At 32.2% G+C, this 20,747-nt stretch overlaps 1 protein-coding gene across 1 annotated transcript; it reads left to right on the top strand.

Annotated features, from left to right (window-relative positions):
- The first annotated feature begins 210 nt into the window (after positions 1 to 210).
- Positions 211 to 20,257, top strand: LOC134697128 (uncharacterized). The gene is made up of 12 exons (XM_063559181.1): positions 211 to 337; positions 2,931 to 3,120; positions 6,435 to 6,505; positions 6,871 to 6,963; positions 7,962 to 8,030; positions 14,275 to 14,322; positions 14,816 to 14,887; positions 16,173 to 16,217; positions 16,621 to 16,819; positions 18,102 to 18,188; positions 18,747 to 18,821; positions 19,748 to 20,257. The coding sequence occupies exons 1-12, from the start codon at positions 252 to 254 to the stop codon at positions 20,147 to 20,149; spliced, it is 1,437 nt and encodes a 478-aa protein (XP_063415251.1). The 5' UTR covers positions 211 to 251; the 3' UTR covers positions 20,150 to 20,257.
- Positions 20,258 to 20,747: the final 490 nt, after the last annotated feature.

Below are 20,747 nucleotides of genomic sequence, written 5' to 3'. Positions count from 1 at the left end.
TGAATGAAATTGTATTCTTGCATCAAAATAATCAATTTTTACTAATAAGAATTTTAATATACTGAAATATAATTTACATCTGTGACATTCTCTTGTATATTTAACGGAAAAGCAAATATTCGATTGCCATTGATTATCATTGATACAATCAGCTATGTTTACCTGATAATAAATTTAAAAATAACCTTTTCTGACGAAGAATTGATTTTCTTAAAGTGTACGACATCATCTAATTTACTTCCTCATTTAAAATGGAGAAGTTCAGGAATTCTTTTAGAAGAAAAAAGAAGAAAAATAAGCAGAAAGATGATAATAATTACGGAATAGAAACCGCAGGGTTGGTATATGCACTTACAGGAGTTGAAATTATTGACAAAATGCATTGTGTTTACTTTCGGTTTTGTTAACCTGTAGCAATGTTGTTAATTTATCCAAATGCATTTTAACGTATACGATTGTACGTGCAACTTTAAATAATAAACTTATGACACATAGATATGTCTCTCCTGTATGTAAACCGCTATCCAAAAGCTTAATAGTTTACCATGGCTGTGTGAGAGTACAAGGCCTAATATTAATCTCCCTTGAAATGAGCTACTTGCCATACAACTGCATGCAAAATATCATTGACTTTATCATAAGCGGTCCCCCTTAAACTGACCTAATGACAAAGTTTAACATTTATACCATGACTAACAGGCCCGGACGAAAGCAAGGCAAAAACATTAGTGCTTCCCTACATCATTGGTCAAATGTCATCCATTCACATAATACTATATACCCGATTTGATTATCCATTTTATGCAAATTTTCATTACCCAAATTTATTTTTGGCTATTAGATTGCAGTGTTATTTCTTCCCTCTTCTTCTCATTTTATACATAAGGGAGCAACCATTTAACATCAAGGGGGAGGGGTATAGTTTTTTGTCTAAGTCATATTTTTTTTTTTTAAGTTTTCCAACGCTTTCAATCAAATCCTTTTTTCAAAATTCAACACTATGAGATATGGGGGGGGGGGGGGGGGAGGGGGCAGAACAATTTTTGAACAGTGCAAAACAGTTAATATATTTACACGTCTGCATTTCTTGTGGGATATTTTTTAAAAGTTCAAAGAACAAATAGTATACAAACAAGGAGGAACCTGGTGTTCAGCGATTGTCGTTTTTGATGTGGTTCATAAATGTTTTCTCGTTTCTCTTTTTTTTTTTAATATAAATTAAACCGTTTGTTTTCCAGTTTGAATGGTTTTACACTAGTCATTGTTAGGCCCTGTATAGCTTGCTGTTCGGTGTGTTGAAGACCTGTAATGGTTTACTTTTACAAATTGTCATTTGCAACTAATCACATCTACTTATATCTAAGGGCATCACAAGCTTTGGTGAGATTTTAACCAACAAGTTTGGAGTATAGATTTGTGCAACCACCTACGAGGAACATTGGAACGCTCTGAGATGAATTTTTTTTTAAAGTAGCAATATTTTTACAAGCCATGTTTATGTTTTAAACAAATGCTTTCGAACTGGTGATTATTTCAACCATGTATAGTATGTGTATAACAAACAGTCTCCTCGAAAGCAGATTGAAGCTAAAGTTGTTTTTAGCTAACTTAGTGAGCTTTTCTCATCACTTGGCGTCCGTCGACTGTCGTCGTCGACGACCGTTGTCCGTTAACTTTTACAAAAAATTTCTACTCTAAAACTACTGGGCCGAATTAAACCAAACTTGGCCTAAATCATCCTTAGAATATCCAGTTTAAAAATGTATCCGACGACCCCGCCAATCATCCAAGATGGTCACCATGGCTAAAAATAGAACATTGGGGTAAACTGCAGTTTTTTGAATATATCTCTGAGACTAAAGCCTTTAGAGCAAATATGAAAAGCGGTTTTGTACTTCCAGTTCTATTTGACCTGAAACTTTCAGACGCACCAGACAACCCGTTGTTGAGTTGCTGCCTCTAAATTGGTAATTTTCAGCAACTCTGAATCGGTAATTTTCAGAAACTCTGAATTGGTAATTTTAAGGACATTTTACAGTGTTTAGTCATAATTTTTTTTATATTATAACAGATAGAGATAACTGTAAACAGCAAACTTGTTCAGCAAAGGAAGCTCTACAAATAAGTGAGCATGACCAAAATTATCATTTGACCCAATCAATTTTTCATAAATATTTGTAAGTGCAGTTCTTGTGATATATCTCTGAAAATAAATCTTATGGGCCAATTAAATCTGACGTGGGATAACATGTTCATCAGGTCAAGATAAATCTGCCCAGATATTTTTTCAGACGCATCCGTAACTCTTTGTTGGGTTGCTGCCTCTGAATTGGTAAATTTAAGGAAATATTGCAGTTTTGGGTTTATATCTTGAATATTATATTAGATAGAGATAAACTATAAACAGCAAAATTGTTCAGCAAAGTAAGCTCTACAAATAAGTTAGCATGACAAAAATTATCAATTGACCCCTTCAGGAGTTTTACCCTTTAAAGTCTGCTTTTTACAATTTTTCGTAATTTTTTGTAATCTTTTAATAATTATAGACAGATAACTTTAAAAAGCAAGAGTGTTCAGTAAAATAAGATCTACAAATAAGAAAGCTTGACCAAAATTGTCAATTGACCCCATAGAAACACAAAAAGAGATAATTTTGTCAAGAATTGTATTTTTGTCTTTGATATTGTAGAGTGTCCTTTGTGTTTAATATGCACCGCAGCACATAGTCCAAGGTGAGCGACACGGGCTCTTGAGAATCTCCAGTTTCTTTTTCATGTTCTGTGCTTAAGTTCTTTCATTGCAAAAATACGTTTTCCCGTGCTAAAAGAATGCATACATGTAGCATATTGCAAAACAATACAAAAAAGTTTCTTTGTATACCAAGTAATGACAGAAATTGCTGTTTAATTCACGTGTTTGACTCTTTTCAGTTGTGTTTCCACTGAAGTTCGAGTTGTTGTGACAGGGGCAGAAGCTCAATCGAGAGTCAGTGAACTGAAGGCATGTGCAAAGAAACTAAAGAATAAATTAAAGAAAGATGGATCGGGGAAAAGGAGTCCTGTCAATGATTACAGAGATGAGTACAGTAGTTTACGTCAACAAATGGAGCAAGTTAAGCAGGTAAAATATATCATCTTTGTGTGCAACTAACCACGTAATTACAAGAATTTGACAATTGCCTTCTAGATGTTCTTGAATGTAACTAGTGCTAAGCTTTATTTGATAGACACCGCACGTTATGTTTCTAAGATCTTCTTCATCAAGAAGTGAAAAATCATCTAAAATATTATCAGGCTCTTTCCAAATTGTTTTACGCCTCTCCAAATTTTCTTCTTCTACCCTCTGTTTCAGTGTATTTACTCTTTTAGACAGATAGAGCATTTTTGCTGTCAATGCTTCTTCATTATCACATCCTTTTTAAGCAAGAAAATTTCAATCATTATACTAGTACATGTATATAGTTTTATAACAATGTTTTAATCAAATATAACAAAAACGGTGATGTGATTTCCAATGAGACAACAATTCACAAGTTTACCAAATAAAAAAAATACCACAGTATGGAGCATTGTCTCATTGGCACGGCACTCATACCACATCTTCCTATATCTATATACAAAAGAACAATAGTTTTATATTATCATGTGGTATTATTTTTCCTTTGTCTTATAAATTTTGTTTAAATTGCTTGTTTGTTTAATTTGCTATCTATTGAATAGTTAGGGAAAAGTGATTAATACTTTTTAGAGAAGGATTTTTTTTACATACATTTTCTTAAAAATAATTTTGTTTAACTAATTGGAAAAAGGCAGCTCTCTCAGTGTGAATTTCCTAGTGAAAAAAATGTCTTTAAAATATCGCAAATTCTTTTTGATCACTATTTATGATTTGATTATAATCATATACTAATCACAGTTACCACTACGAGCTATCTTAATAGTAAGAGTGTTTACCTGGAGACAACGGCGGCAAATATTTATTTGATATTCCACATACAATGCAAACATAATCTCCGATATATGGAACTTGTTTATTTGGTAAAACATGGCTCAGATACTTCCATCTCTTGATTCTTGCATTAGCAGACTCTACTACCCATCGGACCTAGAATGAGAAAAAGAGTCATTTAGACCTATTTTTCTAAAGCATGTAAAGTAAAGGTTTGGTTAGCTTGCTTGCTTTGTTTATATAGCTATCTGCTCAAACATTGTAATAAAGTTTTACTATTGCAATTAAAAGATAGGTAGGGTTTCAGCTTCAAACATTTATAAAAAAAGCAAGAAAGCCAACCAAACCTTTTCACTACATGCATTGAGAAAACAGCTCTAAACAAAATGTCTGAAATTCATTACTGGTTGCAAATAAAACTCTGTATGGCAATATTAATTATGTTATATAAATGGTCACTTTTGCGAAATGTAACAGCAATACCATGTAGGTTTAATAATATTAAAAAGAAAATAATTAAAAAAAAAAAAAAAATGCAGCCGCGAACCCTATCTGTTTAAAGCATAGCATCTCCAGCCTAACGCTGTAACCGCTATTCCACGTCGTCAAACGTATATGGATAGGAAAATAAGTGGTATATAAATTAAACTTGGTACTGAAGCTAGTCGTCTGCTTTTGTTTGACATTTCCTTTTTTGTGTTTAATAATATGAGTAAAGATGTATTACTGCTTTAGTGTAGTGAATAAATCTATTTTTAAGACGGTTTTCGTAGAATAAATTCGCCTTTAATCGAAAGTTGCCCTATTTTTTATTCATAACAAAGCTGACCAAGCCGGGCTTAAAAAATACATTTCAAAATCCTTTTCAAGTATACAATAACGTTAGAATTAAGTCCCAATTAATTTATTATTTACTAGTTATTTTTATTTTCCATTAATTTGTCCTGTTTGAATAAAAACAGTTGTTACGACGGGGAAAAAAACTCTGTCGGCAGTCGACAAATCTACGGAACTTTTTATTCCACTTTTTGCTTTTTATTTTAAATTCGTAAATTAATTTTGACTTACCTTAATACGTAATCTCCAAGAAAAACATACTTCAGTTGCACGATTTACATAATGGTTTACAGTCTATGTCAGAGAAAGTAAAAAAAATATCGAATATGTCACCGTCCGGCAAATGCCTGTACATCCATGTTTCTGCTTGGAAGAAGTGCAAAAAACATGCGCAATGTAATTTCAAAACACACACAAGAAAAACAGAAATATGATGAAATGTATTCAAAATATTATAAAAAGCTGAACTATATACATTGTTTCTATTTTAATGTAAGTTCGTGGTAAATGTATTAGACATTTCGCCACATAATCTATCGTACCTCAGAAATGACAGTGTCGAATCCGGATTTGCTTGTTTGCAAAAGTTTATTTTTCGATGTGGCCGCAGGCCTCGACCACGCTAAATATTGTTGCAAACGATTTCAAATTGTCAAACAATGAAAATGAGATACGAATTACTTTGGTCGAGGCCTGCGGCCAATGCGAAATTGGACAAAGAAGTGTGAAATTCGTCGAGAATTTTGATGTTTTGAGCGTTTCGGTTCGATGTCGGGTGTTACGTCACATTAGTGACGTCATCAAAAAAAATTTTTTTCAAATAATAACAAGCAACAATATTGGTAGATATGTTTTAGCTATAAAGGATCAACCTGGTTAATATTTATTTTTTTGTTATTTCATAGGGCCAATATATGCACTTCGTGGCCATACTCCTTTGCTTTCGCAAATTTTTTGTTCTTCCCTCGCCGGGATCGAACCCATGCTTCTGAGATATCGTGACACCAAATCGACAGACCTTACAAAATAGCCATCCAATTGTACCAAACTTATGGAAATAAATTAGTCCTTTAAGTCTAGCAAAACTATGTAGATGACGAACCCAATAAAGCCACTGAACTTGATGATAAGAGTATATGAACTTATTTCAACACTTGTGATTTATGCATATATTTTATCAGCTAATGATTGTATGTAATTTTGATATACAAAATTATAAGCCTGGTATCTTTTAAATATTTGTTTTAGACTAATATGAGACAGAATCTTCTTCCAAATGCTTTTACCGCCTTTCTATACTTACAGCAAAATGCATTGAGTGTGTAGGTAAAGGTAATATCTTCGACTAGCTTTATGCTAAGTATACTACCATCTCTTTTCGGAGAAAGATAGATTATCTGTCGAACTAGTCTACTCCTAAACGATTGGAGTAAAACTAACCTAATAAAAACTTCACGGTTCAGCTAGCAAACAAGCTAGTCAAACATTTATTAACCTTTACCTACACACTCAATGCAATTTACTGTAAAAGTCTTTCCTGTGTTCATGCATATTGCTGTCTAATGACCTTTTTCGAGTGTATAGCCACAATATCCTTTTATGCATTCAGCTTATTGTTTTCTTTTAATAAATTTGTCCTCCTCTACCAGTGTTTCCAATGTCCAGATGATGATGACCATGGGAGAGTTGATGAAGATGCTGGAGGATTCAAAAGACCGAGGTAAGGAAAAGTCCATTTGATTTAAAATGATATAGTTTGGTTATTTTTAACTAAAAAGACTATGCTGATCCTCAATTTTAAGAAAACAAATACTGTGATCAAGCAGATGGCAAAACAAACTGTTCTGAATCCAGATTCGAAAAATGTTAGCAAAGTACAATTTACGAATAAGAAAATTGTGTATGATTTCTAATTACACAAGTGTTCGCCAAAGACAAAATGACATATATAAAGGCAAATTTATGTCACCATACGGTTTTAGCAAATGAGCAAACCTTATACTGTAAATTTAAATATATAAAGCTTCGACAAGGCAAACAGTTCATACGATTTTATTTTCATTTTTTATTGCTATTTATTCACAGAACAAATTCTCCTACACATGCTGCAACAGTCCACAATAACGAACGTGAACCTATAGCGGATTATACATACAGTGAGAGACGGAATAATGAAAGGTATTTAGATATAGGAAGATGTGGTGTGAGTGCCAATGAGACAACTCTCCATCAAAATAACAATTTAAAAATTAAACCATTATAGGTTAAAGTACGGCCTTCAACAGCCTTATTTACTTATTAACATTTGTAAGGGATATATGCATAGAGAGCTATAAACGTCAACAAGACTGCGATCTAGTGACGACAAAAAACAACAACAGATGACATCTTGAGAGCAACTTTAGTCTTTTTATTAAAACTATAATATTTATTTGCATGTGGCTATACAAAATGTTGAGCTATCATATATCGTTAAGAGTCTCTAAATTTTTACATCAACTATAAACAGAAACAGTTTTTATTCTTAAAAAATAAACAAATTCCCAAAATGAAAAGTGAATTTTATTTATGACATAGGACACCTATTGAGGAATATGTAGGTTCTAGTAACTTTGAATACACGTATTGGATAAACACCGACTTGGAAATGATATCAACTTTAAAAATACCGATTATTAGTTTACTTGTCAGAAAAATACATTTAATTAAAAGAACGACAAAGTATCATTTACATTGTCAAAACGGTCATGTTGTATCAAGGTTTGGAACTCATTCTCACGATCAAGATCAGCTTTAAAAAAAATGAAAAGGTTAACAACTATATTATTTTAGGTGGTCTGGTCTCGTGATAACATTCTGTCTTGCGTGTTGAATTCCTGGGCGAGTAATACCAAAGACATTAATGTTGACAGAAATGGTTTAGAAAAATAGACTTATAAATGAAGTAAACCAAACCGTACAAATGTGACTGGGTAAGGCTACATGCTTCCTTTGAACATCCAGTCAGACTAAACCAATATTAACATGTTATTTACTATATATACCTGAAAAGCATCAATCTGCTTCAACAAAAAATTTTTTTTCTGGAATACAAATTAAGTGTTTCAACTCCTTAATATAACAATGAATTTGAAATGTATGATACAAAAGACAAACATTATATATATAATTTTCAGAGTAGACACCTCACGTGTACCATTTCACCGTTCACACAGTGTTGATGACAGAAAGACAAGGAAACTAGAGTAAGAATAAATAAATAAACACAAATAATACAAGCCTACGAGAAATTGCTTCCTCAATTATTGGGAAAAGGTGAATTATATACATTTAATAATCCATTTCTCAAGTTTTTTTCCTATTATTTAAATACATTGAGATATAAAACTATAGCGAGACAGAAATAATCCGAAATGGCACTTATTCTTCGCCTTACGAGAATAAGAGATAATACAATATTTTTCATATTTTAAAACCGATACGATTCTATACATTATACAAAATAAGTGGCGTAAGTAGTTAACTGAAACATTAGATATGTCCGCAAGCATCTTTCGTTTTAAACAATTTCGGGAAAGATTGATTATAACTTAGATATAGCATATAACATTTCGAACGTTAATATTACGAACGTATAAAACTAATTGCGAATGTATCAAACCATCACTACTATAGTGTCAAACAATACGAAGATACGATTGAGATATCAGTAATTATAATAATAATAATAATAATAATTTATTTTATTTAAGTGTCACATACTTGTCTACAGATTGTTTATACAGTTTATATAATATACATTGCACAATAATAAAATAAGACATATACCCAGCCTAGAAAGGCTTATGAGACACTATATATACAAATATATATCTATTTAACAAATACAAAATAAAAACATAATAAAATGTTAAAAATGTTTAAAATTATCCGGATATTACACATCATAAAAAAAATATATTAACATAAGTAGTTAAAAAAACAAAACAAAAAAAAACAAAAAAACAAAAAAACAAAAAAAAACAAAAAAACATATCTTTTAAAGATAGATATGACAAAATTAAGTATGACGTAAAAAATAAATAAATGATATGTGATAATTATAGTATAACTAATCGCCGTATTTGAATATAAAAAATAAGACAACGCGTGACCGAACGACGCATGGATTAAACGAGTGCGCAGCACGAGTTTAATCCATAGCGGCGTTCGGTCACAAGTTGTCTTATTTTTGATATTCAAATACGGCGATTAGTTATACTTTTTATTACATTGTCAAATTGGTTTTTTTTTTATGAAATTAATGTATAAAAATGTAAGGAACTATATGGTTTTCCTACGCATGTTTTGTTTCGACGTTATCGACGTCTTGACAACGCCTATTGTTGTATGACGTCAGAGAGTGAAATAACCACGTTTATTTCACATGTGAAATTATCGGATTTATCTAACTGGGAAATCAATGTAATTCATTGCAAACAATGTAATAAAAGAATATATTTTAAAGAGGTTATACAAACAGATTGCGAAGAATAAAACGAAGTAATCTTGTTTTATTAAAACCCTCTCAGTAAAATAGTCAATAAAAGAATATGATTGAAAAGAATTAAAAAAAAAATAATAATTAAAAAATAACTGTTACTTTGACTTTTACAGAAATATACAATCATGAATTAAAAAATAAATAAATTAAATATAACTTTGACTTTTACGAAAATATACAATTAAGACTGTAGATTACTTTTCAGAGCGCGACGTCTTCTTATCATATTATGCACCAAGATAGATAACTCGTATTGTAATTCAGCATTTTGAATTAAAAATACAAATTGATTAAAATCAGACTTTGTACAAAAAGAATTATCCATGACCATAGCTCTGTGAAACAAATTAAACCTTAAGTCACTGTAAATGTCACAATTAATCAAAAAGTGTATTTCATCTTCTACAGAATTATTACAAAATGGACAAATTCTTTCTCCTAACGGTATTGGTGGTTTCGTATAACGACCCGTCTCGACAGACAGAGGTAAAGTTCCACATCTAAGTTTACATAAATTACTTCGTAAGTGGCGTGGCATTGCGTTAGTAACATAGTGTTCAGGTTGAAGGTCCTTCTTATAACGTCTTTATAGCCTCAATTTGTTTCCATTCACATTCGAATTGTCATTCCAAAGTTTGGTAAACCACAACTGTTCGTCTAGTATTCGTAATTTACTTTTAATCACTTTAAAAAATAGTTCTTTGCTAATTCCGGGCTGCATTAAGTGTTCTACAGACATGTTGCGAAATAACTTAATCACATTACAGTTCCAGGATCTACGTTTTCGTTTCGACCATAAATGTATCTTATAGAAAGTACGAGAATTATCTGAATTTTCAAGTTTATAAAAGAATCTCAAAACTTCCAGTCTTTGTTTAGCATGACATGACAGCCATCCTAAATCACCCTGTACTGCCGTATTGCTAGTCAATTTAGTCACTCCAAGGAATATTTTACTAGCCCTATTTTGTACGTTATTAATGAGTCTTTGTTCAGTAAGTCCCCATATCGATGCACCATATAACAATATTGGTTGTACCAAACTTTCATACAGTTTTGTGAACACTTGATATGTCATACCACCATAAGCGTAAAATTTCACAGTCAAACAGCTCAAAGCTCGGCTGGCAGATTTAGAAAGTTCTTTGACGGTTTTATTCCATGTTACATGTTCACTGAACCAAATGCCTAAATATTTGTATGAATCTACATATACTAAACTATGATTTCCACAGAAAAAAATGAAAGTAGAACGTTCAACAGAGCTAGGCCTAAAATGTATGACATTTGATTTACTACAATTAATACTTAATCTCCATTTATGGCACCATGCATTAACACAATCAAGCATACATTGTAAACTTGCCTCACTTGGACCTAGTAAGACGATATCGTCTGCATATAGTAAGATGCTTACATTTATACTATCAATATCAATACCCTTATTCAAAGACTTAATTTCTGTAGCTAAATCATTGATATACAAAGCAAAAAGTGTCGGAGAAATCAGACACCCTTGTTTCACACCACATGAAACCGGAAACATTGACGTAAAGACGTTGTTAACACGTACAGAACATGTTGTGTTGTCATACAAAGATTTAACAGCATTCAAGATTTTTCCGTTAACACCAAACGTTTGTTATTTAAACCATAAACAGTCCCGATTCACATTGTCGAACGCCTTCTTCGGGTCAATAAAGCAGGCAAAAGTTGACAGGCGTGACAATTTACGGTCATTGATGATAGAGTACAGACTATATATTTGATCTAGGCAGCTTCGCTTTCTACGAAATCCACATTGTTCATCAACCAATACACCCGAATCTTCAATCCAATCTCCAAATCTAGAATTAAGAATGTCACAGTAAACTTTACATGGCACCGACAAAAGTGTTATCCCACGATATGACAAAGGAAGCCGAACGTCTGTACTATTTGGTTTCACTATTGGATTTATAATTCCTTGTTTCCACTCAAGTGGCGAAACACCGTTTTCAAAACAAAAAATTATAATATTTTGTAACATATCGATACAGGTTTTGTTTTTTAGAACTTCTGCTGGGATATTGTCTATGCCAGCTGCCTTTCTTAATTTTAATCTGCTCACCGCTTTCTCAACTTCGCAACGAGTGATAGGTACGTTTAAACAAGATGTATCAACGTGTTCCGGGTCTGATGAAATTACCCCCTTCTTTATTCTGTCTAGGTGACATTCATCATATAACATGCTGTCAGTTTGATCGTTGAACAATGTTTGATAGTCCGTTTTCCACTTTTGTAATGCACGTTCTTTGTCCGTAGTAACTTCGCCATTATCATCAATAACCTCCCACGGTATCTGATCCCGCCTGTCATTTGAAATTCCAATTTTGCCAATTTGTTTCCAAAAATCTCGAGAATTCGGTTTTTCAAGTTCAGTCATCAAATCCATTTGAAGTTTATTTTGATAAGTTCGTTTTGCTTTCCGTAAATGTTTGTCAAAATCGTTTCGGGCAGCACAATACTCTTGTTTTAATTTACGTTTAATCTTTGTGTGGTCACTACATTTAAGCCATAACTTTTCCTTTTTGCTTGCTGCGTCCCACTTCTGTTGTAGTAAGTCACTCCAATAAGGCTTTAAGAAAGTCTTTGCCTTACTTTGCTTCGATTTACATTCATATTTGATAGGACTGGTTACAGTAAGGCCGGCTAGATCCATTTCGTTCATTAAAAAGTTAGTGAAGGAACCATATGCTTCGTTGATACATCTATTTGATGAAAGTTCATTTTCAATACGGTTGACAGTTTCGCTGATTCTTTTAACACAATCTTCCGAATTCAAGAATTCTGTTGTTAACCTTGACGTATCATATCTTTTATTTCCCTTGAATTGAGTTTCAAATGCTGGTTCATCATTCGGACGTTTGTTCATAACAGCTAATTTCCATTCAAGAATCGAATGATCCGGTGTTTTATCTGGCACGTCCATGTTGTACCGGTCGATCAGGTCGGATATCATATTCACTTTAAAATCGCTCTCTGAAGGTATAGATTCATGCGGTACCATAACATAATCCACAACAGACTTTCCTTTCTTTGAAACGCATGTATAATTGTTTTCGTTTCCTATACGGCCGTTCAAAACACAAAAATTACTATCGACTAAGAAATCCACAAACAAATCTCCATAGTGATTCTCGGTTTTATCGATTACCTCACGAGAAGGGATGCGATCAACACCTTCAATAAAGTCAGTATTATATCCGATACGTGAGTTGAAGTCGCCAGATATACACACAGTTCCTTCATTTTGATACATATAAACCTGATAGAGAAGGTCGGCAAAAAAGGTTTCTGGATCACACCGTCTTGAAGAACCTTCCGGTGGTAAATAACAGACACACAAACAGAAACATAAAGTTGATCCCTTTTCTTGTAATTTAATCCATAGAATATCCTCTTTTGAACAATCTAGCAAAGTCACATCAAAAAATTTATATACGCTATCTTTGATAAGAAAACATACACCGCCTGAGCCTCTCTTAGCATTGCGATGCAACAACGAACGGTTATTCCCTACAAATCTATATCCAGGTACGCTTATGGTATCATAATTTCTTAAGAATGTTTCACATAAAGCTATAACATCATAATCGCCACATAGAAGAACGCTTTTCCTAAACGCTGAATTATCATTGTCATATATAGACCACCCATTTACATTCCAAGAACTTAGATGAAGAAATTCCTATTTTCCGTCGGTTCCGTCACGCTGATTACGTACGATTTTAGATCCAACCACTCTATATTTATCGGACTTTCCAATTTCTTTGAGAATCGTGCGGAGATTATTTTGCTGAGAGCGCACCTCCCATGGGATATCGTTTTCTATGTAAACACTGCTGAATGATTTATTTCCCTTTAATTTGGATTTTGCCTTCATTATGGACTTCTTGTCTTCTAAAGATTGTACCTTTGCAATAATCAATCCAGGTTTTGAATCACGTGACACTTTGCGCTCAGCCTTCAAAAACTTGATGTTCGACAGTTTTAATCCATCTCTTATTAAGGAATTTACTTTGTTTAATGTACATTGTGGATTATTCTCTTCGTTTTTGCCATGGGGCAAACCTTTAATAACAATATTGAGTTTCTTTTCATCATTTACTGACCGTTGTTTAACTACTGAGGCGTACGATTGTTCCATACTGTTAACTTTTCCCTCCAGCACATTGACTTGATCTTTAAAGCTGGATAGTGTACCGTTAATCTCCTTCTTTGCCTGACTGACTTCATGTTTCACCTTTTGTTCTATGAGCTGTGCTAAGTCTTTAGACATGTTCTTTTCCAAAGTATCAATGCGTTCTGTTAGTGAAATATGCATAGTATTCATACTTTGTGTCAGACTGTATACTAAATGTTGTAAATCACTCATATCTGTATTACTACAAACTTTAGTACCTATAGAATGACTATCGTCTGATCTCAACTTTTTGACACTTTCTTTATTAGAAGAATCTGAGTCTAGTGGTCTCTTCAGACTAGCACCTTTATTAAAGTTACTTACAAGCTCTGAAGTATTCGCTGCAGTTTCAATTTCTGCTGTGGTAACTTTGTTGATTTTTGGTGTCATAACGGACTCAACATAGTACTCTGCGGACTCGGTACACAATGGATCGAACTCAATAATGGCTAATCCTTCCATATTTTGGTATATTTAGGTGTAGAATGTATCAGTAATCACAAATATCACAGATGAAAACAAAATTGTTCACTTAAATCCAAGCAAAACTTGAAAAATATACGAATTTTATCAGTACAAAAAATATGCGACTATTCAAATTGGCGCATGCGTATATATTATCTATAATTAGGTAGTTTTTTAATAATTTATACAGAACATAAAAAAAATATTCATTTGATATGACATTTTCTATAATTAGTATTTATTTTTACATTATTAGTTATAGAATGCAAGAAGAATTAAAAGTACGAGAACAGGCTAATGAAAAGTAAGTTGTTAATTCAAATAAGCAAAGTATAAAAAAAGAAGATGTGGTTTTAATTCAAATAAGCGAAACTGTTTAACAAAACATGTTTCTGATGGATCATCAAATGAATAAGTAATATATATATAACTTCGACTGATGCATGTTTTAGACATTCCACCACAGTTTTAGTGGCAAACATTTTGATTTAAAGCAATAACATGTTTGAAATTGTGTTGTATCATACTACGTAACACACTACGCTATTTCAACTTATATAGATATAGGAAGATGTGGTATGAATGCCAATGAGACAACTCTCCATCCAAATAACAATTTATAAAAGTAAACCATTATAATTATAGGTCAAGGTACGGCCTTCAACACAGAGCATTGGCTCACACTGAACAACAAGCTATAAAGGGCACAAAAATTACTAGTGTAAAACCATTCAAACAGGAAAACCATTATACATTTTTTTTGTAAATACACAGACATCTTTTGATTATGTTTTCAGACTCCAACGTGATATACAATATTATAAGGATCAATTACAGCAATATAAAGACGATCTTAAAAGGAGCCAAAGGTATGTATAGGACCAAGCTGTCTGTTAATGGACTTAATCTCGGTACTTCTGAAGATACCTATTTCCTATGTATTAAATGAACATGAAAGAATTTTGTGATTCCCGACATTGTAATTATTTATGGAAAAAAGTCTTGAATTCTGATATTTTCTATTTTGATAGTTTGAATTTTGAATGTTTAACTAATGCTGATAAAATCCTACGTTCAAATTGTTTTTAAATATATTTTTCATTTCAACAAACGGATATATACATACTTTTCTTATATTTTTCGTAAATCGTAAATATACTCCTCAATTTACAACACCAGATTTCTGTGGGCGAGTGACTTCTTTAAATATATTTTCAAGGGAAATATGAAAAGGAAGATTTTGTATGGTTGTCAATGAGACAACTCTAAACAAGAGACACAGACAACTATATGTCACCGTACGGCCTTCAAACAATGAGCAAAATCAGAAATGTTTTGCAGAGATATTTTGCCTTATCTTCATATGAATAATGGAGAATACTGTGGGACTGAGAGTTCTAAAATTTGAACAAATGAATGCCAGAATTAAATCAATCAATCAATTATTTAAATAAAACAAATTAATCACCCTCATTTTAAAAGAGATTTTTAGTTCTTCATAAAGGAGAAGATGCGATCTGAAGTCGGTTTCACAAAATACCATTAAGATTGATCTTAAGTATTATGCTGTGCTCACACGTAATTCGAATTCGATTCGCATTAACTCATTCGAATTAATTTAATTCGCATTCGAAACGTTTTATGTCCTAATTCAATTCTAATTCGAATTGCAATGCGCGTCAAATTCGCTTTACTGTCCAAACGACGTTAACTTTTAATTCGTATTAACAAATTAACAAAAGCGTATATCTAATGCGAATTGTATACTTCGAATTAGCTAATTCGAATCAATTCGAATTAAAAAAGAAGAGTGTGTGAAAATGATTAGCGAATTCGATTCGCATTCGATTCGATTTCAATTCGAATTAAATGTACGTGTGAACGAAGCATTAGTTTAGTTAATTGTTCATTTCTTATGATCAATCATAGTCATAAGTTTTAAACAAACTTTAATGTCCTACTGTTTATGACCCCTAATGATATTACTAGTCCATTTAAAAAAAATGAAACTAGTCAAGTTGATGCATAAAGAAACATAAGAAAAGATAAATAGACCGTACACATAAACAGCATCAATACTTGTTCTGGTAATTGAGTTTTAAAGATTATCCATTAACAACAAAGTAAAAATATTTTTATATTTGAAACTTTCAGAGACCTGGATACAGAAATGAAAGCAAGAGAAGAGGCACAAAATAGGTACTGTGAACATTATGTATGTCGAATATATATATATATATATATATGGTCTCTTCTAAATAAAGGGAACAATTTTGAGTTGAAATTTTTACGAAATTTTCTCCAAAACAAAATCATACAATGAAAGGAAAATAAAAGGAATATGATAAACTGCAATCAATCTTAAGTATATTGGAGGAAATAAAGAGAATCAATCAAACAATCAATCATACAGCCCTCAACGACAGTCTCTAGATTGTGAAAAGATAATAGAACTACCTAAGATGCCTTTTAACGCCTTTGATTGACACAAACAGAACAGTACGGATAATGGTCAATACGATGCAAAATGAGAATCCTGGTCACATCATTGTTACTATAGATGTTCGTTAAATCACCTTCTTTCAATTTATAATCATTATAGGTTGAGTGAAATGATGGGAAAACAGCTGAAAAATAACAACCCGGCAATTACAGACCTAAGTGATCCAGATAGACCATTAAGTCTAGTAGAGAAATTTTCTAATGTATATGATAATGAATGGACGGACACAATTGAAGAAATAGAGCAAGTGACAGGAAATGAGAGAGAAGCAACAAAAATACTCCTTACTGTTGTAAGAGTAAGTATTAATTGAAGTCTGGAGCTGGCATGTCAGTTAACTGCTAGTAGTCTGTTGTTATTTATGTATTATTGTCATTTTGTTTATTTTCTTTGGTTACATCTTCTGACATCAAACTCGGACTTCTCTTGAACTGAATTTTAATGTGCGTATTGTTATGCGTTTACTTTTCTACATTGGTTAGAGGTATAGGGGGAGGGTTGAAATCTCACAAACATGTTTAACCCCGCCGCATTTTTGCGCCTGTCCCAAATTAGGAGCCTCTGGCCTATGTTAGTCTTGTTTTATCTTGATTTTAGTTTCTTGTGTACAATTTGGAAATAAGTATGGCGTTCATTATCACTGAACTAGTATATATTTGTTTAGGGGCCAGCTGAAGGACGCCTCCGGGTGCGGGAATTTATCGCTACATTGAAGACCTGTTGGTGACCTTCTGCTGTTAATTTTTTATTTGTCGGGTTGTTGTCTCTTTTACACATTCCCCATTTCCATTCTCAATTTTATCACTTCATTGATTACAACTTTTTGGACATAATATATTTTGGCAGTCTATTCAAAACAATATGTTCTCGTTTGAACATTTATTTCGCTTGATTTTAGTGTAAAAGAGAGTCGAAAGATTACAAAGGGACATTTAAATGCGAAAACAATCTGACAACGCCATGGCAAAAAACGCACAACGATGATAAGATGATAAGACAACTACGGTTCACTATAAAACACACTTTTGTAACAGAAAGAGGATATGCAGACTTAGAAGTTGGGTATAAAAAATATGAAATGTGGAATTCTGACATAATTGTATTTGTTGTAGAATTAATTACTCATGTTGGAAGATCTGTGCGTATATGATGGTAGTTGCTTCAATTGTACAATGTATATAGTAGCTGTAGCCTTTTAATTATATATATATATTTTGACATTGGGTTTTCATAGTTGGTTGATTGTTTAGCGGCCAATTACAAATATTTTTAAAACACATTAGTTCTTATCGTTTGGTTTTACAAATGTACCAGTTGTTCATCCGTGAACGTCTTAGGAGGACAGTAACTGTTGTTGGTTTGTACGATGAAGCATCGATGATACATTTTGTGAGAAAACTTATTTTGACACGGACTCTTTATGCAAAAAATAGCTGCAGCAATGATCCCTCAAGAATTTTCCTAGATAAAAGAAATTGTAATGCCGTAAAAATCTTATGTATACATGTTTCCAGCTGTCTTTCGTTACATTATTATTTTCCTCTAATTGGTCAATTCTATGACATTGTATTACATTGTAGGAAACATACTTAGAATGCTACGATCTGCGACACAAAGGAAATTATGCGCTGGAACTAAAAAACAGAAGTGCTACTGTGCAAATAAAGGTGAGATATGAAAGCACAATGATTTCGTTATGATCATGTCTGAAATTCAATCAGATTAAAAGAGGAATATCGCGAAACCTTTTAAGGGCATCATTGCAAAACAACTTCAGACTTTTAACATAAATCAGTGTAATCTGTCGCGATTCTACAATAATATCATTAGTACTTTTGACATTCGTGTTTTTGCATTTGTCCTTAATCTTTTGTTATTAGTCCTTTTTTATATGCTCTTTTGACATTATAATGTCTCTCGGTCAACGAAGGGAGACATTATAGTTTGCTTTAATTGTGTTCTCTTCTTGTACAGTCTATACATTTCTAGTTTCTGACATTATATTATGATATTTGACATGATCGAAAGATAAATACCAGTTTGTGGCATATCGCAATGTTCAAAGTCGAATTTGGGTGGCGTCAATTTAACTGTTCTTGATTTATGAAGATGGTGTTCCGTAGACACATTCTCCGTTCATGTTTTTACAAGTTTGAAAAATTAGAAGTCACTGAAATAAATCGTTTATGTTTATTAGGTTATTATAAATAAGATTTTTATTTCAGGTCAATGAAATAGCAGATGAATATAAAATTCAACTGAAAAAAATGAAATCAAATCAGTTACAGTTTCTAAAAGAGGTAAATTACACGTATTACATTTCCAATTTAAATTTTCAATTCATCATATATTATCTAAATACATTTCCTATCAATCAAATTTATCAACTTGTATAAAAAAAAACAGCAAGATATCTAAAAAAAAAAAAAAAAAAGAAAAAAAGAAAAAAAAAGGTATTACGACTATGTAAGATGTGTTGGCTTTGTATTATAGTACGTCATCATAGTATAGTAAAATCGAAATTCTTTTAGGTTTAACAAGCTTTTGTAAGTAAACAAACAAAGAAGGAGATGGCAATACAATTCAAACATATAAAAATGATAACATTTTCAAATGCCTATCTTATATTTCCAGTTTTTAAATTATGACATTATTTTAGAAAAAAAAATAATTAGTTACTAAATGGATAAAATTTACATGAGTTATTTCTAAATAATGTAATCTTTTGTAAACATTTTAGTATTTACACCCGTGGTTAACATTGTACTGATTATACATACGGTTACATTTAACTTTTTACTGATTACATTTGTGGTTAACATTTTACTGATTACACTTGTGGTTAACATTTTACTCATTACACTTGTGGTTGACATTTTACTGATTACACTTGTGGTTAACATTTTACTGATTACATTTGTGGTTAACATTTTACTGATTACATAATGCGGTTAACATTTTACTGATTCCTTATCTGTTACATTTTTCTATGTTACTGGTTACATATATATGTGGTTACCATTTTAAAGATTACATCTTCGGTTAACATTTACTGATTGCGGTTACAGTGTACTGATTACATTTGCGGTTAACATTTTTTATGATTACACCCGTGGTTAACATTTTTTAAAATGATCATAAAGTCATTTGCGATTAGATTTTACTGATTACATCTTCGATTACATTTTATTGATTTCATCCTTGGTTTACATTTAACTGATTACAGGGCATTATCCAGAAAATCGCCAAGAGCGTTGATGGTAAAGTACTGTCATGTATTTCTCAATCAAAGAAACAGTACTTGGAGAAATGCCTAGAGTTGTGTTGGATCATGGTTTGTCATTCTCCGCCTATTCACCTTGATTGGGAGTATAAAGGTCATTCATTTGACCTTCAGATTTTAAGACCATTCACAGAGTCAGGAGATGTCGTTGATTACATAATTTGGCCCGTGATGTTTTTACATAAAGATGGTCCGTTGTTATGCAAGGGAGTAGCACAGGGTCGCAGCAGTAGCAATGGAAATAAACAAAGTCGAAGTCGTAGCAATGAACATTATCAGGGCCGAAGTAGTAGCCAAAAAAATAATCAGGGACGAAGTAGTAGTAGCCAGCATACCCAATTTTAGTACATTCAATTTGTTTTAATATTTGTATATAAACCTGTAGGTACATTCCAGCTGCATGGGTTGGTAAACACCATATGGCAAAATACTCGATTAAAGTATAATACTTTATTTCTGAGATTTTAATCACGTGACTTACCATTTTTAATATTTCAATTCCATTAACCTACCCTTGTGTCGTTTGTATTCAATATTCGGAAAGTCAATTATTTTTCCGTCATATTAAAAAAAAAAGTTTCACGTGTTCTTCATAAGTTCCTGTGGCGGATATTTTAGAACATTTTGTGTAACTTTGTGAAATTTTTTACAACAATTGAATGTTGGCGAAATGGGAAACAGCCAAACGTCTGATTAAAACATATGTTGGCCTAATCGATAAGAAAATGGGACATAAAAGTTAAATAACTCGAAAATTCAACCACGATATGCAGACGAATAAGAACAATTTGGTAATTTTGTATTTTGTAAAATTACACATCAGATTAAGAATAAAAAAGACCTAAAGTATACGAAAGAGGTGGTACGCCATGGTTAAAAAAGAAAACAAAACAAACAATAGTATACAAAACAAAGAAAAGACTATTTGTAAGCAAAACGAACC

This window comes from Mytilus trossulus, chromosome 14 (genome assembly GCF_036588685.1).
Source record: "Mytilus trossulus isolate FHL-02 chromosome 14, PNRI_Mtr1.1.1.hap1, whole genome shotgun sequence".
Lineage (NCBI taxonomy): Eukaryota > Metazoa > Mollusca > Bivalvia > Mytilida > Mytilidae > Mytilus > Mytilus trossulus.
The sequence above is the reverse complement of the archived record's forward strand: the minus strand, read 5'-3'. Positions and strand labels throughout refer to the sequence as shown.

What these genes read in the sequence shown, in the direction of transcription:
- LOC134697128 (XM_063559181.1), top strand. Translation starts at nt 252, where the DNA reads ATGGAGAAGTTCAGGAATTCTTTTAGAAGAAAAAAGAAGAAAAATAAG. An exon ending in TACGGAATAGAAACCGCAGG is followed by an intron (nt 338 to 2,930) that starts GTTGGTATATGC and finishes GACTCTTTTCAG; the next exon opens with TTGTGTTTCCACTGAAGTTC. An exon ending in AGAAAGACAAGGAAACTAGA is followed by an intron (nt 8,031 to 14,274) that starts GTAAGAATAAAT and finishes TTACATTATTAG; the next exon opens with TTATAGAATGCAAGAAGAAT.